This window comes from Acomys russatus, chromosome 26 (assembly GCF_903995435.1).
Source record: "Acomys russatus chromosome 26, mAcoRus1.1, whole genome shotgun sequence".
Taxonomy (NCBI): Eukaryota; Metazoa; Chordata; class Mammalia; order Rodentia; family Muridae; genus Acomys; species Acomys russatus.
The window spans coordinates 10,044,344-10,071,222 of NC_067162.1; the positions used below are offsets into that span (position 1 = coordinate 10,044,344).

Consider the following 26,879-nt stretch of genomic DNA (forward strand, 5'->3'; position numbering starts at 1 on the left):
CCATGAGCACTGTCCACATGCTCAGAGTCCATGTGAATCACAGGAGGGCGGCACAACGTCCACTGGGAGAGAAGGCCATGGAGTTCTTGCTGAACCACTCAACAGCTTAAAATACAACCAGCCCCTCTCCCTACTGGGCCAGCTGCCGGGGAGGGCTGAAACCCTACCCTCTCCCCCAGCTGGGGCTCTGCAACAAGTCCAGGAGACCTGGTGCACCAAGTGGCTACAAGTGGGCAGCAGGAGAGCAGCGTGGAGAGGCAGGCCCACACTGAACAGCAGTTCCCGCGCCACACAGAGAGGAGCTGCCTGAACCAGAGGTGAGTCGGGCCTCCCACGGCCTGCCCAAGCCCCAGATCCCCACAGCCACCAGCTCCCCAGCAGAGGTCTAAGAGGCCCAGTGGGCCAGAGACCATTCTTGCTGCAATTTTTGCAGCTCCATGAGCCTCTAGAAGTATTTCAAAATCAAGATGAAAGCGGTGTTGAGTGTAGCAAGGAGGTTGGCTAGGTTGAAGAAACCAGACTTTCAGGCTCAGAGTGCCCAGGACCGGACCAGGACAGACAGAAAGCAACCTGATGGTAGCCTGGGGGGGGGGGGGGGGGGGGGAGCAGGGGGACATGCTAAAGGACACCTGCTCTTTGTGGGTGATGAAAAGGTGTCAGTCACAGAGGTGGGGTTGCACAATGAAATGGGATGAAATCCACGAGGTTATGTACTTTTGGGGCAGGGAAGGGGAATCACTCAGGATTGAGACAGGGTCTGATTCCTTTTAGCCCAGGATAGCCTTAAACGTGAAACACTCCTGTCTCAGTTTCCCAAGTGCTGGGGAATGAGTTGTCTACTGCACCCAGCAGCACTGTGCACTTTTATGTAGTCACAGGAAGCACACTGTGGGGACTCTCACATCGCAAGGCACATACGGTACCACTGAGTTACACCCCAACCCCAACAGGTAACAGGCAAAATGTCCATCAAAAAAGGGAAAGCGAAACAGCTCCAGGGATCAGGTGGGGTCTCCTCTCTGCACTCAGAAGACTGGGGGAAAACCAGCGCACACCTCTCAGACCTCGGTTCCCACTGCACTCCTTGACCACTGCCACCTGCACCCATACTTGTCCCACACCCACTCACAGTGAGGCTAGCCTAGAGCACAACCTGGGGGCACCTAGGTCTGGGGTCAGAGGGCACAGATGGCTACTGAAAGGTGCCCCAGCCAGGGGAGACCTGCCCCTGAGGTAGGCAGCACAGCTGAGCTAAGGAAGGGAACCCCACAATAAGATGACTCTATCCCATGAGGCTTGGAGGGAGAGCTGCTGCTGAGAGCACATCGGGCAGGGTCAAAGACAAGCAGAAGGGCAGGAGCCCTGGCACGGGGCACACGTGCTGGTTCCGTGATGACAGCCCCACTAGTCTGAGGTTGGGATAACAAAGCCCAGCCCAGCCAACAGCCACTCATAGCAGCCCAAGGGCAAGGACGGCAAAGCAGTGAGAGGTGGAAGAAGCCCACCCTAGAGGTGGACGGGCCCTGGCCTTGGCACGTCACTGTGTGGCAAGGGTGAGGTTGGCGCAAGAGAGAGAGGTGCCTGTTCCTTGTTCTCAGACTCCAAGCAGCACCGTAGAGGCTGTCCCAGCCTGGCTAGGCAGCAAGAAGACAGAAGCAGGCCCCAGTCCCTGCTACAGGGCTCCCCCCCTCCCTCCTCAGGCTCAGTCCCTGCTACAGGGCTCCCCCCTCCCTCCTCAGGCTCAGTCCCTGCTACAGGGCTCCCCCCTCCCTCCTCAGGCCCGCCTCCCTCTTCAGGCTACTGGACACATCTCATCACAAACTTGAAAACAGCACCCCCATCCCACACAGAGGCAAACACTTGGGGTCCCTGCACTCAGCAGGTGGACTCGGAGTCAGTTCAGAAACAGCCCTATCAGCAGTATGCCAAATTTGAGGCCAGCCTGAGCTACGGGAGACCCTGCCTCAAAAAAATATTAGAGAAGATGCAGGAGTCCTTCCCCCCCCCCCCCGTCCTGGGCCTGGCTGTTGTCTAGCACCAACAGTGGTCGCAGGCAGAACCCAGCTCAGTAGTACCCTAGGGAAAAGGTCACAGGATCTAGCCTGCGGACCTCCCAGCTCCCCCCACCCTTCCCTGGCTACTCCTTCACCTCTCCAGGAGCCTTGTTCTGCCGCCAAACCACATCCCCGCCATCTGATATAAGAGCCTCCTGCTCCCTGGAAGCTTCCGCGTCTACACAGCAGTCTAGGCTGCCAGGCCTCACACTCTTGGTTCTGAGGCACCCCACACTGAGAAAATAGATCAGCTCATCAGACTCCAGCCCCCAGAGAACCTGGGGTATCCGTCAGTCGTGACTCAGAGCTGATAGGCTCTGCAAGGCAACACACAGTCTCTGGACACTAAGCTTAAAAAGGGCCATTTCCTCTCTGTGTGGCCCTTAACAAGGTATCCGCTTCCTCAGCTGCCATCTCCAAAGGTTAGTGTAGGAAGTAGAGATTAAAAAAAAAAAAGAAAGAAAGAAAGTAAAAAGGAAAGAAGGAAGGAAGGAAGGCACATAAACATTTAAACATCTCCCACCTAGAATAAATGCTACCACAGGTAAACCCTGGGCCAGGCGTGGTGGCACACACCTGTAATCCCAGCACTGGGAGGTGAAGGCAGGAGGATGAGAACACGGGAGGCCACCCTTGGCTTGGCCTTGGTTACATACCAAGACTTTGTCTCAGGAAAAGAAAAAGCACAAGACTATCACACAACTGGACTGACTGTGCCAATGCGCAAGGGAAGCAGCCAGGCACTACTGAGCACTCAGGCCCCTCTGTCCTGCAACCTTGACTGCATCCATGAAGGGACCCAAGGTCAGAGGCCTGACAGGATTATGCCCCCACCCAGCTGGTGGCAGTGAGCCTGAACACAAACAAGGGGCCATGTGGGAGGAGAGGGAAGGGGGGTGATGACAGCCAGCAGGGGCCGAAATACTTTCCATTGTCCCCTTGTGCCAACAGGTAGGAGGATAGCCAGCATGGACAGTCCTAACCCTTATGGCCAAGTAGACCGCTGGGATACAGGACGGGACCAAAAGAAAGCTCTAACCTCACTTTTCTACTATCAGAGAGGCCTGGGGAGCCACCACCTGCCTACCTGCCTCCTCTCTCCCTCCCCAGAGACTCGGGAGCAAGCACTACCAATTCTAGCCTCTGTCCAGGGGCAGGGGCAAAGGAAGGGCAAACAGAAGCAACCTGTCTGGTCACCAAGAGCTGAGGGAAACCAGGAAGGGAATGTAGAGAACAGCGACAGAGTATCGCCTAGGCAGGGTAGCACACCGCAGTAATGCTAGCCCTCAGGAAGCAGCCTCAAGTTAAAGGCACATGAACATTTAAACATCTCCCACCTAAAATAAATGCTACCACAAGTAAACACTGGGCCAGGCGTGGTGGCCTCCAGTTCAAGGCCACTCAGGCCTACATAGTTCCATGCTGATCACAAAGACCCTATCTCAAAAATAAAAAATAAAAATAAAAATTAATAATAACAGCCACAACAACAATAATAATAAAGTTAAATATAATGTAAAGGAATGAAGAAGCTAGCTAAGACCTACAAAAGAACTGCCTGAGCAAAAGACCCCGGAGGAGGGACACAGCCATTCACCCACCTAGGGAAAGAAATTCCAGGCAGAGACAGCAGCAAATACAAAAGCTGCACAGTACCCAGTATGCCTGAGGGGTGGTTAGGAGGCAAGAACAGGGCCAGGAGACCCAGCTGCGCAGCGCCACGGGGAGTACATGGCTTGTTTCTGAGCAAAGAAGGGACAAGGCACATTCAAGTGCTCACAGGCGCCAGTGCTAGAGGAACTGTCTGGGGGCGAAGCAGAAGCTCCAAGACCAAGACAGTGAGAGATAAGAGAGGATGAGCAATGCTTGAATTCTAGACAGTCGTAGAAGCAACAGACCCCAATCAAGATGGTCTGAAAGTGAGAGTGAGGGAGCAGGAGTCTGTGATCTGTTGAGCCCAGGAGGAAGCAACAGCCCCATGGGGGCCAGGCTGGAAGAGTGAGGTCTGCAATGGCAGCATCCCACAAGGACTCAAGCTACATACCCCACTTCACAAATGTGCCCCTGCTCTAACGTCCTCTGCTGCAGAGTTCTTGTAGTAGGCCAGCTTGGTGCCTCCTACCACCCTGCCAGGTCAGCCACTAACATACACACCTAGAACTCTGGGTACTGCAGTATGGGGCCTGCCCAATAACTCTAGGTGGGGACAATGGCAAACAGTCACAACCCTGCCCCAACAACAGCTTCACAAGCGCCTCTCCTTTCACACCCCCAGTAGCCAGAGGAAGCAGGAACTGTAGGTGCCTTAGTTAATTCTCTACTGCTGTGGATACAACACCATGGCCAAGGCTTTCTTACAAAAGAAACCATTTAATTTGGGGCTCATGGTTCCAAAGGATTGGAATCCATGGCCATTGTGGCATGGAGCATTACTGCAGGCAGGCAAGCAGGCATGGTGCTGGAGCAGTAGCTGAGAGCTCACATCTTGATACCCACCCCCAGTGAAACACCTCCAACAAGGCCACACCTCCTAATCCTTCCCAAACAGTTGCACCAACTAGCGACCAAGTATTCAAATATGTAAGTCTATGGAGCCACTGCTTTTCAAACCGACTTCATGTTCACGTCCCAGATGAGGAAGCAAGGTCTACAAGGTGAGTAGTGCACCCAGGTCGCCTAGGACTGAGTGAATGACCGAGCCAGAATGTCAGCCATGTACAAGTTCAGTGCTGCCCATGAGTTCACAGTGGTAGAGAGAAGACACCACTGTGCCAGGCTCTCAGCCCTGGCCCAGCCCTAGACAGCCTACCAGAGCCACAAAGTCAGCATCTCCATGCAGCAGGACGGCATGCTCTCGCCACTCACTGCTACCTGGAATCCCAAGTTAAGATCCCCAGACCCTCTCTGGTCCTTCAGCCAGCTGTTGCAAGCACTCATGAGGCCTAAAGGCATATACATTCTTCTTAGGGACACTGCAGAGCCCAGAGGGCAGAGGCCTGGCCCAACCATTGGCCCAAGCACAGTGCGGCCAGTTTACCAGTTGCAGACAACACAGCTTCCCCACGTTCACCAGAGACGCCAGCTCAATGTTTTTTGGCTACCATTCCCTTTTACTTTCCAGAAATACCCAGTAACCCTGATAGTGTTATGATAGCTGATGACTTGCCTCAGCTGACAGACACCAGCACAGGCTGCACCTGCTCCAGCCCAAATCTGTCCGTCCCTGGTGGCCCTGGCATCTGACTTCATTTCTCCAGGCTGCACCAGGGACAAGTGAACAGGTCTTTCACTGGCCAGCCTATTTAGGGGCAACAGTGAGAACAGGCTACCTAGGGCAGGAAGAGCACAGATACTGGCCACCTATACTTGGACTGTGACCAGGTTACTTGGTCTCCAGTCCCTGTTGCAACGTGACAGAAGCCAGAGTCTGAACACGATGTTCACAGGCTCTCAAACCAGGACAGGCACCAAGTGCAGAGGCCACAGCAGTGAAAGGGGGTGGGGAAGAGGAAAGGGAAGAGGGGAGGAGGGGAGCGGTGGGGTGGGAGGGGAGAGGAGGGAGGAAGAAGAGGGAGGGGAGGGGGAAGAGACTAGGCTACGCAGGTAGACACTTGCCACCAAGCCTGATGACGCAGATCTATCCTCAAGACTCATGTGGTGGAAGGAGAGAACAGATTCCTGTAATGTATCCTCTGGCTTCCGCACCATGTGTGCAGACACACACACACTGTTTTTCTGTTGGAATTTTTGTTTGTTTTTGAGGCAGGGTCTCACTATGCAGCCCTGGCTCGCCTGGAACTGCCCAGGTAGATTGGGCTACCCTGAACTCAGAGATTCACCTACCTTGGCTTCTGCCCTGCACCATAAATTTTTTTTTAACTAATTTGTGCTGAGTGTAGGGATATATACCTTTAAACTCAGTATTCTGAAGGCAGGGGAAACGAGATCTGTGAGGTTGAGACCAGCCTGAGCTATAGAGTGAGTTCCGGGCCAGCAAGGGCTACACAGTGAAATCCTATCTCCAAAAGCTGCACTGACCTCTTAGCACCACAAAGGGTAAGATAAATAAAAATGGATAAACTAGAGTATGGATTATGGTAGAGAGAGCATTTGATGAGTATATGCAAGTCTCTAGGGTACAAAGAAAGGGACACCCAAGATCAAAGTCTCCAAAAGCAACTCTCACACACAGAGGCCACAGCACACATTATTTAGGGCCAGTCTCCTTTTTCTTTTCTTTTTTTTTTTTTTTTTTTTTTTTTTTTTTAAACTTGCTTGCTCTATAGACCAGGCTGGCCTCCAATTCCGAATTCCACCTGCCTTGGCCTCCGAGTGCTGGATTAAAGGCGTCCACCACCACCATCTGGCTCGTCTCCATTTTCAAATGCATGCAAAATGTGTCACCTACACAGGTCATGAGGATGCTACAGAGGAGCCAAGGGCTAATCCACATTTCTTGATCCCAGAACCCCACAGACCTACCTCTGCTAGCGCAGCGTGGTACTAATGCCATACCCAGGGCACCTCCTAAAACCAGAGAAGCCAAGGCAGGTTGGGGCAACAATTCCCTGTTCTCCTATGGCAGGTGAAGGCCACCAGCACTATCTGGCCTAGGGACCAGGAGTGTCACCAACACTAGGTGAGGTCAGAAAGGCAAACGGGAAGGCTCATGGGAGAATCTAACCCTTGGGGCTAAGCATGGAGGGGCATGCCTAGAACCCCAGCAATGGGGCAGAGGACACCGCACTCAAAGCTAACCTGGGCTACATAGCAAAACACTGTCTCAAATAAAAAGAAAAAACCAGAAAGGCTGCTATAGCACCACCCAGTGGACTGCAGGAAGAACCCTGCCCTAGCTACCAACATCAGAAAGTCTGACAGCTGTCCAGCACCCACAGCTTCCAAAGTCCCGTGGAAAGGACTGAGACCTAGGCTTAGCCTGCATAAGGCCCTGAACTCAATTCCTAGGACCACAAAAACAAAACAAAAACAAAAAACACCTTCCTGGCAGTTGGGCTAAGTCAGCAACAGCAGGTACTTAGTATGTACAAGGCCAAGGATTTCATCCTCAGGAAAGAAGAAAAGAGAAAGGCACTTCCCAGGGCCAGAGGGCATGGCCCACCCAGAGCTCCTCAACTGAATCACCCCCTTGCTTCCTTCCCTTTCCCAAGGGTGTGGCCAGGTGGAATACACATCTGCCCCGTGCTCTCTCAAGGCTGCTAGAGTGATGCTGCTACCCTACTCACTGACAAGAAGCTGCAGCTGGGAGACACAGGTCCCCAGGACAAGGCTAAGAGCTCAGAGGGCTGGACCCTGCCTGCTTCTGCCCCTCAGAATGGACGAGCCCTCTGCCCTCCTCCAGGGTTTCACCTGTCCCGTCCACAGGTCCTCACACCTGCTGTCCTCTTGCATTTAGTGATCTAACACAGGCCTCTCTCCACTGCTGGGCAGGAAGACTCTGACAGGCCAGGAAGCCAGCGTCCATGAACTGTGAGGATGGACTGACCAGAGGTAATCACCGGCCACTGCCCACTGTGCCGACGCCCAACTTCACCCAAGACAGCAGGCAGGTGAGTCTCCTCATGAGCCTGGCTGGTCCAACAGCCCTCATTCTCTTTTCTTTTCTTTTTTTTTTGGGGGGGGGGGGGGCGGTTTGAGACAGAGTTTCTCTATGTAGCCCTATGTAGCTCACTTTGTACACCTCAAACTTGCAGCAATCGCCTGCCTCTGCTTCCCGAGTGCTGGGGTTAAAGGCATGCGCCACCACACCCGGCTGACAACTCATTCTTAAAGAAAGATTTCTCCTTTACGAATAATCGCCTTTCCCATGTGAAAAACCAAGGTTCATTCAGACGCTGTGGAAGTCTCTGGAGAGAGAGAAAATCTTTGCCAGGAGCATGCTGAACATATATAAAGCCTAGTTTCAAGCCCCAGAATAAAGGAAGGGCAGTGAGAGAACGAATATATACAGTAAACAGTTCTACACAGTAAATGAGAAGCTAGCATGACATGTAAACGCACACACACAAAGGAGAAAGGCGTGTGGCAGGTGCATGAGGTAGCTGTGTGTGTGTGGTTTTGTTGTTGGCTTTTTGTTTTGTTTTGATTTTTTACATAAAGTGGTCAAGAAAGGCCTCCCTAGCCATAACTTAAAAGGCAAAGGCAGATGGACCTCTGAGTTTGAGGCTAGTCAGGCCTACATATGAGTGCCAGGATCCCCCGGCACTGTGAGACTCTGCCAGGGTGGGAGGGTGAGGATGGGGCTCCCCAAAGGGACTTGCACCCAAGTCCTGAAGGGGGAGAGAGACCCAAGGCAGCCATCCTCAAGGGAAGAATAGCTGTGCAAAGGCCCTGACGTGAAGCAGTTCATAGATGTGCAGCCTGGAGTCACATGCGGGAGGGAAAGGAGAAGAGGTACACACACGGAGGTGACATGGCAGGTGGGTGAGGTCTTCTGCTGTTTGCGGGAGCTACAGGAGCTCCAGATAGAAGCGTTAAGGCCTGCCTTGAGTTTAATTTTGCTTGCTGTTCTGATTTTGACACAGGCTCACTATGTGGCCCTGCCTGTCCTGGAGCTCGCTCTATAGGCCATGCCTGTAGTGTCTGCAGCCTCGAGAGTACTGAGATTAAAGGCTTGAGTTCCTAAGGGACCCTTCTGCGAGAAATAGGCGTCTGGGAGCAGAGTCCAGCAGGAGGCTGTGGAAACACTCCACTCCACTGGGAGCTTCAGAGTGAGAGACCCATCTCAAAGACTCTTTCTGTACCTCCACAGAAGTCCTATGGATGCGCGCTGTTAAACTGCTGTGGAGCTGGAGGGTGGAGCTCAGGAGTGAAGCCCATGCTTAGCATGCACAAAGCTCTGGGTACCATCCCCAGCAACAAGGAAAAGAAACTAACAAAAAGGCAGCTAGGTGGCACGAAGGCGCAGCCTGAGACTGAACAGGATGAGACAGTGAGGCCGGGAGGGGAACAAACGCTGGAGCTGGGACTTAGTTTTGGGTTTTCTTTTGCTAGTTTGGGGTGTTTGTTCTTGGTTGCTTCCTTTGGTTGTTGTTGTGCGACTTGGGAGTGTGTGTGTGGTATGTGGTGTGTGTGGTGTGTGTGTGTGTGTGTGGTGTGTGTGGGTGTGTGGGTGGTGTGGGTGTGTGCTGTGTGTGGGTGTAGGTGTGTGTGTCTCCTGAACACCCACCCGGAAGGCAGGCATCCCAGTACTGAGAAGTAAAGCAAGAGGATCTCAAGTTCAGGCCAGCCTGTGCAACCAGGCAAAAACTTTACCTCAAAAGTAAAAAGAATGCACCCGAATCCAGATGGGCTCAGGGTGTGGCCTTGACACAAGAGCCTAGATTCCATGCAGAGCACCAAAATAAGCACATAGTAAACATGCACACATATATGGATGTTTTATCCTGTTTATTATGGCCATCTCCTGCTTAAGGAACGATAGTGATTCTTCTCTCCACCTTGTAGAGGGAGGTTACACATAGGGCATTTCTGTGAAGGTGCTGGCCTAGGAATAGAGAGGCCAGAAGGCAGCCTCGGCTGCTATTCCAGCTGTTCTTCAGAGCCAGGCCTTTCACGAGCCTGCCGCTCACAGTTCCAACAGTCTGGCTGGCCGCTGAGCCCCAGGGATCTACCTGTCTCTACCTGGGACCACATGCACGCACCTGGCCTTTTCACATGGTGCTATGGATAAACTCAGGGCCTCATGTTTGCACAGCAAGCACTTACTAACTGAGCCGTACCCCTAACACCTGTTTATTCTGTTCATTTTGTTCATTTATTCATGCACTAATGAGCATGTGTGTGGAGGTCAGAGGACAGTTCTTTGTGCTGTTGGCTCTCTCCATCCATCTTTACTTGGGGTCTGGGGATCACACCCTGGTCGGCAGGCTTGTATGACAAGCACCTTTACCTGCTAAGCCACCTCAGCAGCCCTCCCACCACCCCATTTTTTAAAGATTTATGTATTTATGTGTAGGAGTGTTTGCCTGCGTATATATATGTGTACCATGCATTCCTGGTGCCTATGAGGTCGGAAGAGGGTGTCATACCCCTGAACTAGAATTATGGATGGTTGTGAACACCAAAACCAGGTCCTCTGTAGGAGCAACAAGTGTTCCTACAGGCTCAGCCATCTCTCCAGCCCCTAACACCTCCACCACCATTTTAAGTTGACATGTAATTTTATTTTTACCTCAGAATAAAGTTACTTGTAAGTGACATCATCTCTTCTGTACCAAAATTATTGTAAACATCGATGGGATTCCATTAGCCTATAAGGTCTAAACAGGAAGTTAGCACCAAAGTGTCATTGCTTTCTTTTTGTTGTTGTTGTTTTTTTGGGTTGGTTGGTTGGTTTTTGTTTTGTTTTGCTTTGTTTTCCGAGACAGCCTTGGCTGTCCTAGACTCTCTTTGTAAACCAGGCTGGCCTTGAACTCATAGAGATCCACCTACCTTTGCCTCCCAAGTGCTGGGATTAAAGGCATGAGCCACCACTGCCCAGCAAAATATCGTTTCTTTTTAAATAAATAAACATTTTTCCCCCCAAAAGTCAAGGCAGGAATGGGCGTGGTGTGGATACTTCAGAAGGCTGAGGCGGCGGCAGCACCATTGGCTTCTAAAGAAGCTGCTTGCTACCTGCAGCGTCAGGAGGATGATCAGCTGACAAGCTACCACTGAAGGCCAGCCTAGCATACTGATCAAATGCAGACTGCATGTGAGTGTGAGATAGGATCTGCTGCACAGGCCAGGCTTGCCTCTGTTGTGCCGAGACGGCAGGATGTTACCACTGGACCAGGCCCTCCTCTTTAATGTAAACACTGTGTTCACAAACATAATACAGAGGGAATGGAAAAAGTAAGTCGAAGCACACTACCCCAGTTCCACCAAGCAGACTCCTGAGGATCTGCAGAATGCCTGACTTCCTCTGATAGGAAATGTTTGCAGCCAGGGGTACTACTGGTGTATACCTGCTATCCCAGTACTTGGCAGGTTGAGGCAGGAGGATTGCCAGGTCAGGCTACATAGTGAGACCCTCGCTCAAAAAACCCTAGGTTAAGAGGCTAGAAAGTACAAGGACCTGAGTTTGAGTCAAGAACCTACAGGGAAGAAGCCAAGAGTTTAATCCCAGCACTGGAAGATACAGACAGGATTGTCACGGTTATGAGGCTAGTGAGACTCTTCAAAAAACTTAGAAAGAACAGAAAGAACACTGGATGGATGGATGGATGGATGGATGGATGGATAGATGGATGGATGACATCACTCAGCCATGGTGGGCTGAGTCCAGCCCCAATCCCAGCCCCATGGGCAGGCTGCAGGTGCTCAGCCAAGCCATGAAGCAGTGTTTAACACTGCTGCACTCAGTTCTGTCTGAGGCCAACTGCAGTGGCCTCCTTCACAGTGACCTCATCTCCAGGGCTCCTCAGGACAAGTCGAGTCGAGAAAACCCCCAGCCCTCTGCAGAAGCCTAAACCCCCTTCCCTCAGCAGGGAAAAGGGCGAAGAGAAAACATGGTAAAGGTGGAGAAGAGAGGCCACAGGGTGTCAGGGACGTGCAGGCTACAAGCCTGAGCTGAGCCATGACGGCCACCCACACAAGGCTCCTGGGGAAGCAGGAGGCAGCTCAGAGCTTGGCAGAGTCTGCGACTATCTGGAGCTTCGACTTTTGCCCTAACAAAAAGCCCCTGGAGCAAATACGGCTGCAAAGATAGTGTGAAAGGAACTAAGAAAAGGCCTTGAACTAAGGAAGGTTTAGAGGGGAAAGTGGCAGGAACCTGGGGCACCACTAACTAGTACATGCCACCAGTTTTCAGGGGAAAAAACAAGTGTGTATGTCAAAGCTAAGCAAGGTAGAGTATGTCTGCCATCCTAACCCTCAGGAGGCTGAGACAAGCAATTGAGATTTCAAAGCTACACTGGGCTACGTAAGCTCCAGGGAAGCCTAGAATATGGTGTGAGGCCTGTGTGTGTGTGTAGATGGGGTGGGGAGGTTCCAATAGGAAGGCTGATACTACCAGATGCTCTCCAGTTTAAAACCTGAGGCGGGGAGGGACAGCTCAGTGGTAAGAGTGCTTGCTTGGGGCTGGAGAGATGGCTCAGCTGTTAAGTCTGCTCTCCCAGAGGTCTTGAGTTCAATTTCTAGTAAAAATATGGTGGCTCACAACCATCTATAATGTGTTCTGGTGCCCTGTGCTGGCCTGTAGGTGTACATGCAGACAGAGCACTCATGGATATATACATATATATTTTGCTTGTGAGCCAGGCATGGTGGTGTACACCTCTGATTCCAGCACACAGGAGGCAGAGGCAGGCAGATCTCTGTGAGTTCAAGGCGAGCCTGGTCTACAGAGTGAGTTCTAGGGAAGCCAGAACACAGAGAAAGCCAGAGAGAAAGTGAGAGAGCGAGAGAGTGAGAGACCGAGAGCCAGAGAGCGCTCCTACATAGTTTTCATTTCCAGTGCCCAAGGCAGGCAGCTCACAATATCCTGTAGTTCCATCTCCAGAGGAACCAATGCCCTCTTCTGACCTCCAGCTCTAGCGCTGGAAAAGAGAAAAGAAAGAAAAAGAAGAAAGAGAGGGGGGGGGAGGGAGGGAGAGAGGGAAGGAAAGGCAAACTCCCACAGTACTAAATCAAGGCTTTGTCTGCACAAGAATAGGAGTCCTGGTAGATTATGCTGTAAGTGCAGGCCCCAGACTCAAAACCAGATCTTCCTGGAACCCCAAGCCTGCACCACACCCTTAGAGGCCAGAAGATGTTATGTTCTCTCTGGTGGGCTTCCAGAGAAATGGGCCATGTGACTGCAAACAGAGCTTGTGCTGGTTTTGCTCTGTGGGCCAATGGCCAGAAACAGACTCACATCAATAGATCTGCAAGCTCTTAGGTCAGCTGGAAACTAGGAGGGAGCCAGAACACAACACAACACACACACACACACACACACACACACACACACACACACACACACACACACTAGCGTGCCTACCTAACCCGAAGCCCAAGGTTCCATCTTCAGCACCAAATAAATTCTGCATGATGGTACCCAAAACACTGGCAGGAGGATCAGAAGTTCAAGGTTATCCAAGGCTACTAAATAGACTCAGAGCTAGCCTGGGCTACATCAAAGCCTGTGCCAAAAGGTAGCAGACATAATCTCAGCACTCAGAAGCCTAATACAGGGGAGCACAAGCTCAAGGGCATGAACTAGCATGATCCTAATTTCAAAAAATTAAAATCAAAGCATCTATACTGAACACGGACACTTTCCTTGTCCTTATTCCCTGACATTACAGAAGACCTGCATACTCTCTATGCAAAGACCGCACTAGCAGCCTGGTGGTAGTGGCACACACCTTTAGTCCCAGCACTTGGGAGGCAGAGACAGATGGACCTGAGTTCAAATCCAGCCTGGTCTACAGAATGAGTTCCAAGAAAGCCAGATAGAGCTATACAGAGAAACCCTGTCTCACAAAACAAACAACAACAAAACAAAAATCACTTTAGAAGGGATTTAAGAATGCTTAATTTTTCATCCTGGGGGCACTGGAATCAATCCCCAGGATATCAAGTAATGCTCCTAAGGATTCTGACACTGTTCAGATAGCACCCCAAAAAGTGACGTTCCACAGCCCCTCCTAACCAGACTCCATCTACCCTGCATCCACACACACAAATGTACACACAGGTCAGACTCTAGCAGGGTCCTCTGGCTCCAGAGCCTGCCTGGCGCCTATGTGTACTTCCTTCCCTACCTGACTTGACAGACAAGGCTCCCACACTCCCAGGGGTAAGAGGATTCAGAAGGGACCAGGAGGACCAGGAGCTCTTGCACCACCCCCGCCCCACTCCCCAGGGCTGCCTGCAAATGGCCATAAGCTCCGCTTGCAGCAAAAACTATGCACAACTTCTGAGCTATATAAGTACCTTTCTCTCTTGCAAGCAAGGCTGGGAGAGGCTGAAAATACGGAGCAGTGGCCCTGTGCCTTCCCAATGCAGGGGTTATGCGAGGGCCCCCAAGGACTTAAAAACAAAGTACAACATCAACAGGTAAGAGAATTTCATCATCCCAGGCATGAAGTCCACAGGTCCCTAGAGAAGCTACAAAACCTAGCCAGCCTGTCGACAAGAGACCCCCACAATGAAGGCTGGGCCCCAGGTAGTGGCTGCTGTCTTGGCAGGGCTCAGAGGAGGGACTGGGACAGTAGGACAGGCCAGGGAATCCCAAAGCTGTGGCCAGGGCACTGTGGGAAATTGGCAGCAGCCCTCCATGTGTCAGGGCATCGACACTCTAGAGCACAGAAAGAGCTCCAACTCCAAAACTAGTCATCCAATCAATAAACAGGCCGACAGAATAAAGAGAGGGTTTCTCAAAACTACAAACAGCCAAGAAAACCAAATGAAAACAGGCCAGACTTGGTAGCCACACCTTTAGTTCCAGCACTCACCAGGCAGGGCAGGAGGAGCTCTGTGAGTTCAAGTCCAGCCTGCTGGGATACACTGCGAATTCTAGGCCAGTAAGGGCTTCTCTGTGATGTCTAGTCACAAAAAGAAAAACAAAAAACAAAAAAACAAGAACCAGATGTGCTGGTCACACCTTTAATCCCAGTACTCTGGAGGAAGAGGCAAGGGGATTTGTCTGAGTTCAAGGTCAACCTGGTCTACACAGTAAATTCCAGACCAGACAAGGCTATAGTGGTGCGTGACTTTTTTAAATTAAAAAATTAAAAGGTGGCTGGGACTGGAGAGATGACTCAATAATTGACAGCAATTGCTGTTCAATCATACCACTAAATCAATAGTCGATCTGGATCCTAGCTCATAAAGACCTGTAACTCCAGATCCAAGGGATCTGATGGCCTCTTCTGACGCATGCACGCACACATACACACATACACACACATACACACACACACACACACACACACACACACACACACAAATACAATCGCATAAAAATAATAAATTAGGGGAACTGGAGAGATGGTTCAGTGGTTAAGAGCACTGTCTGCTCTTCCAGAAGTCCTGAGTTCAATTCCCAGCACCCACATGGTGGCTCACAACTGCCTGTAACTCCAGCTGCAGAGCATCTGACACCCTTTGCAGACAAAACACCAATGCCCATAAATAAAGGATAAAAATAATAGTAATAAACTAATAAGGTTAAAAACTGAGGAGGCAGCTGAACAGATGACTCAGCAACTAATAGCACTTGCTGTGGGGCTGGAGAGATGGCTCAGTGGTTAAGGGCACTTACTGCTCTTCCAGAAGACCCGATTACCAGCACGCACACGGCAGCTCACAACTGTCTGTAACTTCAAGATCTGATACTCTCGTAGACATACACGCAGGCAAAAACACTAGTGCACAAAAAATAGGTAATTTTTTTTTTTATTTTTTAAAAAGCATTTGCTGCTCTTGCACAGGACCAGGTTCAATTCCCAGTAACTCCTATAACTCCGGTTCCATGATGCAACCCCTTCTTCTGGCCTCCACAGACCCCAAACACACATGTGGTGCACATACAGATACACAGGCACACACGTAGGACACATACAGATACACAGACACAAATGTGGCACACATACAGACCCCAGACACACATGTGGTACACATACAGATACACAGACACACATGTGGGACACATACAGATACACAGACACACATGTGGGACACATACAGATACACAGACACACATGTGGGACACATACAGACCCCAGACACACATGTGGTGCACATACAGATACACAGACACACATGTGGGACACATACAGATACACAGACACACATGTGGTGCACATACAGATACACAGACACACATGTGGTGCACATACAGATACACAGACACACATGTGGGACACATACAGATACACAGGCACACATGTGGGACACATACAGATACACAGACACACATGTGGGACACATACAGATACACAGACACACATGTGGTGCACATACAGATACACAGGCACACATGTGGTGCACATACAGATACACAGACACACATGTGGGACACATACAGATACACAGGCACACATGTGGGACACATACAGATACACAGACACACATGTGGTGCACATACAGATACACAGACACACATGTGGTGCACATACAGATACACAGACACACATGTGGCACACATACAGACCCCAGACACACATGTGGGACACATACAGATACACAGACACACATGTGGTGCACATACAGATACACAGACACACATGTGGTGCACATACAGATACACAGACACACATGTGGCGCACATACAGATACACAGACACACATGTGGGACACATACAGATACACAGACACACATGTGGGACACATACAGATACACAGGCACACATGTGGGACACATACAGACCCCAGACACACATGTGGTGCACATACAGATACACAGGCACACATGTGGGACACATACAGATACACAGACACACATGTGGCACACATACAGATACACAGGCACACATGTGGCACACATACAGACCCCAGACACACATGTGGTGCACATACAGATACACAGACACACATGTGGTGCACATACAGATACACAGACACACATGTGGTGCACATACAGATACACAGACACACATGTGGTGCACATACAGATACACAGACACACATGTGGCGTACATACAGATACACAGGCACACATGTGGGACACATACAGACCCCAGACACACATGTGGTGCACATACAGATACACAGACACATATGTGGTGCACATACAGATACACAGACACACATGTGGTGCACATACAGATACACAGACACACATGTGGTGCACATACAGATACACAGACACACATGTGGCGTACATACAGATACACAGGCACACATTGTGGCACACATACAGACCCCCAGACACACATGTTGGTGCACATACAGATACACAGACACACATGTGGTGCACATACAGATACACAGACACACATGTGGTGCACATACAGATACACAGACACACATGTGGTGCACATACAGATACACAGACACACATGTGGTGCGCGTACAGATACACAGACACACATGTGGTGCACATACAGATACACAGACACACATGTGGCGTACATACAGATACACAGGCACACATGTGGGACACATACAGACCCCAGACACACACGTGGTGCACATACAGATACACAGACACACATGTGGGACACATACAGATACACAGACACACATATGGTGCACATACAGATACACAGACACACATGTGGCACACATACAGATACACAGACACACATGTGGTGCACATACAGATACACAGACACACATGTGGTGCACATACAGATACACAGACACACGTGGTGCACATACAGATACACAGACACACATGTGGTGCACATACAGATACACAGGCACACATGTGGTGCACATACAGATACACAGACACACATGTGGTGCACATACAGATACACAGACACACATGTGGTGCACATACAGATACACAGGCACACATGTGGTGCACATACAGATACACAGACACACATGTGGTGCACATACAGATACACAGGCACACATGTGGTGCACATACAGATACACAGACACACATGTGGTGCACATACAGATACACAGACACACGTGGTGCACATACAGATACACAGACACACATGTGGTGCACATACAGATACAAAGACACATATGATGCACATACAGATACACAGACACACATGTGGTGCACATACAGATACACAGGCAAAACACTCATGTACATAAAATAAATAATTAACAAATGGCAGAACCTGAGTCTGCTCCCCAACACAGAAGAGTGGGGGCTCAGGCAGGTGGCACTTCAGGCAGCATAAAGGGTGCAGATTTGCCTTTAGATTTCGGCCTGGGAACTTGGCTGCGGCCAGGCAGCGTGCCCCACACCTCAGCCTCCCTGGCAGCCCCAGTGACTGTATCCTTATCTTGGCCTCCTCCTGAGGAACATCTAGAAGGTAAAGCAACCGTCCTGAGGACAGGCCAGGTGGCTCCAAAGGCATGTCCTTTAAGTTCACACACCACTCCTTCCTCAGTGCAGAATCAGCATATATTGTAAGGCCAGACCACGGCGTGTATAGGCAGGACAACTGGAGGCGGAGAACAGCAAAGAGCGAGCTTAGCATGCTCTAGCCCCTGGACTCAGCCCCAGTACCAATGGAAAAAACAGTAAACCAGATGGAGTGGTGCACGCCTTTAATCCCAGCACTCAGTGGGTTCACGGCCAGCCTTGTCTATACAGTGAGTTCCAGCTAGCTAAGGCTGCATAGTGAGACCTTGTCTATTTTTAAAAAGGGGGTAGGGGGTAGACACAGAGAAACTAAAGGCACTGAGCACATGGGCCATGTTAGCACAGCTTTATTATGATTACGATGGCCAGCTATACTCTCACAGCTGCGGTAAGTACCCCAGCTGTTAAAACGTTCTCATCTGTCACTATCAATAGCACCAAGAAGGTGTTAAGACCTGAACTTGACCAAACAGCTTTCCCACCCAGCCAGGCCTGCCTGTCAAAGGGCAGGACTCCCAAGCAAAGCCAAGAATATTATCAGAACCAGGAGTCTCTTCTGGGCCAGCTCTAGGCAGTGGCCCGTCTGTCCAGGCCACTCTCTCCTGTGCCCTCTAATCAGGAGTCAGTGAAGCAGGCCTCTGCAGTGCTCTGGGGGCCTCTAAGTCACAGCAGCATGACTGACCATGCACATCACAACCATAAGCTCAGCTCCTCCTCCTCTGCCAAGGCCCCGCCTCCTCCACTGGGACTCTGCCTCCTCCTCGGAGACCCACCTTCTCCTCAGGTCTTTCCTGTTCTGCCTGACTCCAAAGCCCTGAGCTGCTCAATGCAGCACTGTACTGTGCCAGCTGCTCTGCGCTGCCTGGCACTCAGCCAAGGCTAGACACCGTGGGCCTAATGCTCAGTGGAGCTCCAACACTCAGACGGGACAACCCTAGGCGACAGAGATGGTTATTGTACTCTTCAGTGTGCAATCAGGCCAGGCAATCTGATGACCTCTTCTGGCCTCTGAAGAGCACAGGCATGCAGGTGGTGGACACATATGTACATGCAGGCAAACACCCATACCTGTATACAGAGAATAAAAACAAGAGCATGTGCCCATGGGCTCCCCCCTGCCACTGGCAGACAAGGATTCCATTCTGGCTCTGCTGCAAAGCCTGCAAGCCTTGCTGTCTACCTGGGACAGGAAATCAGTACAGATACGGCTAAGTCAGGGGCTGGGCAGGAAAAGCCCTGGCCAGTGTCAGTTCCCATCTGCACAGTGTTATATATCATACCTGCGTTATGATATATATAAATTAACAACCTGCCCCGATATCCTGTGCCGCTTAAAAATTCTGCAGGGAAAGGTGCAAACTGAGACGCCACCTGCCCAGGGCACAAACCACACCCGGGATCATGGTCTGAGGCACGCTTTAATGCTCACAGCGGCCAGACCCAGTGGCCCACATCTGCACCAGCACATCAAAGAAATCTAAAAAGTCTGCCAGGCATAGAGGTTCATGACTTTAATCCTAGCACTTGAAAGGCAGGGGCAGGCAGATCTCTTGGGAGTTCTAGGACAGGGCTACCTTAAGAGACCATGTCTCAAAAAAAAACAAAAACCTAGAAATATCCCACACAACCGTCTCCGGCACCCACACCCTTGTCAGTACTTATCTAGCCCCATCGAGATGCTCCCTAGCCTTCACGGTCCTTTCGCAACCAAGCAGGTCTCACTCCAAGGAGCGAGCTCAGACAAGCTGAGAGGTTAGCTAATCCACTGCGTCAAGCCACCATTGCATCAGGTGCCGCCCCAGAATTCCGCCTCGGGCCTGCCTCGGTGCTCGCACTCAGGTCTACTTTCTCCTTACCTCTCACCTACCAGTGTTCTGCCTCTAAGCAACTGCCTCACAGGGCCAAGTGTGATGACACATGCCTGTGACACCAATAATCAAGGCCGAGGCAGAAAAAACACAAATTCAAGTCTGCCTACATTATACGGTGAGACCCTGTTCAGAAACCCAAGGAGGAGCCTGGGAGCGCACGCACCTTTAGTCCCAGCACTCCAAGGGCAGAGCCAGGTGCATCTCTGAGTTTGAAGCTAGCCTGGTCTACGCAGCCAGGTTCCAGGTCAGCCATGGCTACACAGTGATACCCTGCATTACAGGGGTGCTAAAGCAACAAGCTCAGTGGTTTATAGATACATACTGACTTTAGCTTCCAGCACCCACATAACACCACAGACCTGTAATCCCGAGCTGTGATGGGCAGAGAAGCGGTGCTGGGTACTGCTGGCCTCCAACCTAGCTCCAGGTCCGGGCTTCTGCTTTGAAACTTGGGCCCAGAACGATAAAGAGCACCTGGCACCGTGCTCCGGCCTCTGCACACACACACACCCACACACAAGCGGCAGTCACCAAAAACACACATCTAATAATGATGATGACAGCAATAGGTTTTTTAATCAAGGGCTAGGGATACAGCTCAGTGATAGAGCACTTGTTCAGCACATGTAAGAAAGGCCCTGGGAGCCAGGCATGGAGGCAGAGGCAGGCAGTGCTCTGTGAGTTCGAGGATAGCCTGATCTACAAAGTGAGTTCTGGACAGCCAAGGCTACACAAAGAAACCCTATGGGGGGGGGGGGGGGCTAAAAAAGAAAGGGTTTCAATTTGTAATATTTTTTAAAATAAAATTAATAATAACATAATAATAATAATTTTTAATGGCTCTTGACCAAAACTCTCAGAATTTTCATACTGAATCACTGAAGAGAGCCAGCCAAGCAGGAACTGGCCTGAATCAGAATGATCTGCAAGGTGGGTACCAAGACAACTGCCTTTATAGCCTGGTATGGTGACTCTCACCATTCCATGAACTTAAGGCCAGCGTGGGCTACAAAGGAACTCTCCGAATGGACTGACTCTTGTGAGATGTATAAGGCACAAGAGCTGTCTCCAGCTACCATAGGCACCATCTCCAATGTCCTCTCCAGTAACAAAGCACTAATAGAATAAAATTAAATTATACAAAACCAGCCTAGGATAAGCAGTTCACATACCAGCCCTGTTGCTTTACACCAATCCCAAGGCCAACCTGCTCTACAGTGTCATCTCAACTAGGCCATGGGCAGGACTCTCTCTCCTGCTAGATAAGCAATGACCTGTGCTGACATGAAACTTATAAAAAAGCCACACTCTACTCCAGGTGGGATCCACTGTACCTTGGGTGTCCCCTGTGACACTAACTGGCCATGTGACCATGAGGACGGCCTGAACTTCTCTGGGCATGCACCTAGCTAATGCAATGCCCGCAGGACAGAAGAGGGTGTCAGGCCCTAGAACTGTTGTTACAGATGGGTGAGACACAGTGTGGGTGTTGGGAACTGAACCTGGGTCTTCCAGATCCATCGCTCCAGCCCCTGCACACCAAGTCCGTCCATCACATCAACTGCCTGGAGGAGCACCTTAGTAGCTGAGTGCTCGATTAGCCTGGAGGAACACCTCAGCAGTTGGGTGCTCGATTAGCCTGGGCAAGACCCTGGGATCCAGGTCAGCACCAGAGTCCAAAAAAACTTAACTGTACGTCATCTCTGAGGTGTCTGCCTATGGGCAAGAAGTCTTTCTCTTTCTTAAAATTCAGTGTATTCTAGAAATTGGTTCTCTCCTGCCACCTTGTGGGATCTAGGGATTAAATTCAGGTTGGCCTTCCTTCAGAGAAGCACCAGACCTGATACTTTCTCACTGTCTCCAAGTCTTCTGAGACAGGGAGGCCTCCCAGTGGACCGAAGGCTACCTAAGGGCAAAGGATGGACTCAATTCTTCAAAGGTATTTATTTTGTCTTCTAAATTACATTTTTCAGCCAGCACTTGAGGAGACTGAGGGAGATCTCTAAGTGCTCTACAAGTCAAGTAAGTCCCAAGCCAGCCAGAGCCAGTCAGAACTACACACAAAGACTCTTTTAAAAAAAAAAAAAAAAAAGTTTTTTATTTACTGTAATTGCATGCACACTGATGCATGTGTGGAAGTCCGGGGACAACCTCTGAGAGCTGGCTCTCTCCTTTCAGCATGTGAGTTCCAGGGATTAAACCCAAGATTTCAGGCTCTTCGCCCACTGATCCATCTTACCAGGGTGGCCTAGAACTCATGACAGAGCCAAGGATGACTCTGGACTTCACTTCCCCAGTACTGGGATCACAAGCATGAACCACTGTGCCTGGCTGAGATGGAACTCAGGGTCCCCGCAGCTAGCCAACCGCTCCAGAAATCTACTCCTTCAGGCCCACAACTCACACTCTTTCCCAAGGTCTTAGCTGTGAGAGCATCGCTTCCATTTTTACTGGTCTGCACCAACAGTTGCAAACTGGGCTAGAAGACAGTAGACGCTCCCATCCCAAAACCATGGCCTCAGTGGGTGCTGGGCAAATGTCAACGGAAAATAAGACAATACACTGGGAAAGAACTTTTTATTCCTCCAAAGTCACCTTGGCTTGTTTGGTTTTATTTTCTTGTCTATTTCATTTGGTTTGGACTTTTTGAGACAGGATTTCTATCCCAGGCTGGCATCAAACTCACTATGTAGCTAACCTCTGTGTAGCTAAGCAGTTCTGTAGATACCATCTGACCTTCTGACCCTTCTGCCTCCATACCCTCAGAGCAGGAACTACAGCCATATGGCAGTTTGCCTGGTTTCATTCAGTCCCAGGGATCCAGCCCAGTGCTTCCAGCACATTAGGAAAGTGTACACCAAATGAGCTACCTCCCTGTGCCCCAGCTTGGCTCTTGTCTACCTTCGTTGTGCAAGACTGAGATGGAACCCAGAGCCTCAGGTGTGCACACTAAGCAAGTGTTCTGACACCGGGGCCGCCGGCAGTCCATCTAGGGCACCCTGAGAACTGAGGCAAAGTAGAGGCTGAAGTACATGAGGCCATGTTTTCCAGACCAAACCCCGAGCCCTGAGGCTGTGCTCGGGTGCCTAGAGCCAAACCACCCACCCCAGCACCCTCGGAAACCCACCTGGCCTGATTGTGTAACTAGCAACTTAAAATGCCTGGCTGGAAAAGTGCATCTTCCACCTGTGCTTTCCAACTGAACAGGGACAGCTTTCCCCCAGGGCAAGAGAGGAGCTGTGAAAGGGAAAGCACACAAGGAAAAAACTTCCTTTTGAAAGCACAAAGTTGAACTGGGCATAAGGATTACAGACTCTGTTTTTAAAAATGGAAGACTTCTAGATTAAAGGTTTCAAAGGACCTGGGGAAAGTACCAAAAAGAACAATACAGAAGATGAATAGAAGTAGTACAAGGCTGGAGCGATGGCTCAGCGGTTAAGAGCACTGTCTGCTCTTCCAGAGGTCCTGAGTTCAAATCCCAGCAACCACATGGCAGCTCACACCGTCTGTAATTCCAAGATGACACCCACAGACATACAAGCAGGCAAAACACCAATGCACATGTAATAAAAATAAATAAATTGTTAAAGAAAAAGAAGTAACAGTATTCAGCTAGGTGCAGTGGTGTACACCTGTAATCCCAGCACTCAGGAGGCAGAGGCAGGTGGATCTCTGTGAGTTGGTGGCCAGCCTGGTCTACAAAGCGACTCCAGGACAGCCAGGGGTACACAGAGAAACCCTGTCTTGAGAAACAAAAAAATAAAAAAACAAAAAATATTATCTCCTATGTATTGGAGATTCCTAAAGTATTTTGATTCCCAGACACAAGTGGTGGTTGCCAACGGCTGGGAGAACAGGAAACAGGCAGATGATATGGTGTAGAGTTTCAGTTTTACAAGATCAAAATGAGTTTGAGTGCTGGCCTAGCGGGAGCAAGGCCCTAAGCCCCAAACCTAGCACTACAAATTGAGGGGAGCAGTGGAGACAGGGAAAGAGGACAATGGTGACATCTGCCCAGTATGAACAGACTGAATTACGCTGAACTGTACTGAACTGTATACTGACCTGAACTGAAAATGGCTACCATGGACAATTTGGTAAGTTTCATCAGAAACTTAAAATTTGGGGATAAATACAAGCAATCTCTCAACTTGCTAGCTTTCGTTTATGGAACTGCATGGGTAGCAGTTGGGGACTACACCTTTGAAACCTGCATTTCCTCTCCTGCAAGCACTAGCTGGGACCTTTCGACAACTCACTTGACATCTCTGACTTTCACCTACATAATCAGTAAGTATCCCACCTCCACGGGGCTATGAGTTTGAGGTCAAAATAACAGAATCTCAGTAATACAGCAGTAAGCTCTTACTAACATGTTCTTATAAGAATGTATGCGATCGGTTACTATTTTATGATGGTTACCTAAGAGCCGGCAATAACGAAATTAATATCATCAATAGGTCGAGAAGAGCATGCAGAAGACTTTAAGAGAAAAAAAAAAATGACTTGAGGTTCCAGAATGGTCTTGCGCGTTCTCACTTCTTCCCTGGAGGTCACCGTGAGCTGGTGTGGTCATGGAACCATGGAACCAACCCTCTCGCCACCCAAGCATCTAGGGCGAGCAGGGCACGCGAAGGTCAGAAGAGGCATGCCCGCTGCAGGGCCCCTTCCTGGGCCCGAGGCTGACAGGAGTGCAAGGTGTGTGCAAGAATCGCCGGCACCAAGAACAAGTGCTCCACGCTGCACTCCTCCGGGACACGTGCCACTCAGACCACCGAGGGCGCTGCAAAGAAACTGCAAGCTTCTCTAGGCCCTGCAATACCCTAAGAAAAGGGATCCCCCAAATGGCCTGGGTGGCCGACTTATAAATACCTCCCTGCACATGCGCAATGGGATTACACTGCGCCTGCGCCACCAGCTGAGAGCCGGACCTAGAAAGAGGGTCCCGAGGCCCTGCAGGGACTGCGGCAGCCACGGCTCAGGCGCCCACGCTGCTTACCTCGTAGTGCTTCATGGTTCCTCCACAGGATGTCACCCGCTCCGCTGCAGCTCAGTGGCCGCCCTGCCGCACAAAACACTACCCGGGTCCACACGCGGGGAGCCGCGCTCCACTAACTCCTGCTCCACCCCTTTTACGCATGCGTCCCTCCGGCCAATCAGCGTGGGGTGCACCCACTGCTCGCGCGACGCGACTGGCCAATCAGCTTTCGAGAGTCAAACAGCGGCGGGGAGCACCCTCCCTCCCGACCTAAGCAGACAAGAGTCAAACAGGGCTACCGACCAATCACAAGGGAGCCTCGGCGCCGCGCGCCCTCTGGCCCCGCCCCTTGCAGTGTTGCGGTGGAAATCCTGCAAAGCCTTGATTAGGTCAATGCAGCAGAGCCAGAGCAAAGCGCCTAGTGACAGGGAGAGCTGACTCCAAGGCGGGCAGCTCTTCGCGTAAATTAAGATGCACAGAGCCACCTAAGAGATGAGGCCTCAGCTATCAACACCCTTGAAAGGTCTCCATATACCATGAGTGGAGAAAGAAGAAAAAAAAAAGAAGGCCTGCACCCCATTCTGCATTGTCGTCACTACCCCTTCCTAAGGCAGCCCCTGTCAGTCGAGTTGGCCCTAGAAGCAAAACCACGTTCGTCTCTGCCTGTGTGATCGTGTACAATACGGTTACTACTGGCCACATGTAGCTACTGAGCTCTTGAAATATTCTGGGAAAAAAATGGCAGATGCTGCCAATCTAAAAATACATGACATCGCTGGGCCCGGTGGAGCACGCCTTTAATCCTAGCACTCGGGAGGCAGAGGCAGGCAGATCTCTGTGAGTTGGAGGACAGCCTGGTCTACAAAGTGAGTCCAGGACAGCCAAGGCTGTCTCGGAAAAAACAAAACAAAACAAAACAAACAACTACATGACATCAAAGAATAGTGCAGAGAACATGGCTAACCTGATAAAGGCACTTGCTACCAAGCCTAGTGAACTAAATTCAACCTCAGGAACCCACATAATGTAAGGCTAGAACAGATTCTGCCAAGTTTTCTGAGTGCAATCACACATACATACACGCTCATAAATACATATAAAAATTTTAAAGCATAGTAGTACAGTCAGATGTGATGGCACACACCTTTTGTCCCAGTGCTCAGGAGTAGAGGCCAGCAAATTTCTATAAGTACCAGCCTTGGTGTATATAGCCTGTTCCAGGACAGTCAGGGCTACATAAAGAGACACTGTCTCCAAAAATAAAAAAATGAAAAATTTGAGGGCGGTGGTGGCACACGCCTTTAATCCCAGCACTTGGGAAGCAGAGGCAGGCAGATCGCTGTGAAAATAAAAATTAAAATAAATTTTAAAAAAATCAAGCAGTCAATATGTCTAGCTTGCGAAAAGCCCTCTGTATTCCATTCTCAGGACCACACTCACAAAGTGTATATTAAGAAGAAGAAAAACACTTGTAATCCTTTTCTCTGGTAAAACACTAAATGATGTAGTGTATTAAAATACATTATTGGGGCTGGAGAGATGGCTCAGAGGTTAAGAGCACTGACTGCTTTTCTAGAGGTCATGAGTTCAATTCCCAGAAACCACATGGTGGCTCACAACCATCTATAACATGATCTGATGCCCCTTTCAGCACTGTATACATAATAATAAATAAATCTTTAAAATAAAATAAAATACATTATTAAAATAAGTTTCCCTGGTTAGTTTTGTTGTGGTTCTAGAGACTGAACACGGGGCTTCTGTGTCACACTTCAGCCCTTGAGGGTTGAGGGAGGCGTTTTGAGGGGGCGTTGTTTCTTTCTTTCTTTGGTTGATTGATATTGATGACTGGTTGATTTTGATTTGATTTGGTGTTGGCGTTCCAAGTTACCAGGGTCGAACAGAGAGCACCACTCAAGGATGAACTAAGGCCTTGCTGGCAGCAGGGAGCTCCGGCAAATTTCAAACAGCTGCGCAAAAGCATATTG

At 50.1% G+C, this 26,879-nt stretch overlaps 1 protein-coding gene across 1 annotated transcript in view; it reads right to left on the bottom strand.

The window, feature by feature from the left end:
- Positions 1–25,080, bottom strand: part of Tecr (trans-2,3-enoyl-CoA reductase) — a 29,344-nt gene extending 4,264 nt beyond the window's left edge. Inside the window, exon 1 of the mRNA XM_051168506.1 lies at positions 24,913–25,080. Coding sequence (XP_051024463.1) covers positions 24,913–24,927 — 15 coding nt within the window. The 5' untranslated portion in view covers positions 24,928–25,080. The remainder of the gene's footprint in view (positions 1–24,912) is intronic.
- Between the last annotated feature and the right edge of the window lie 1,799 nt (positions 25,081–26,879).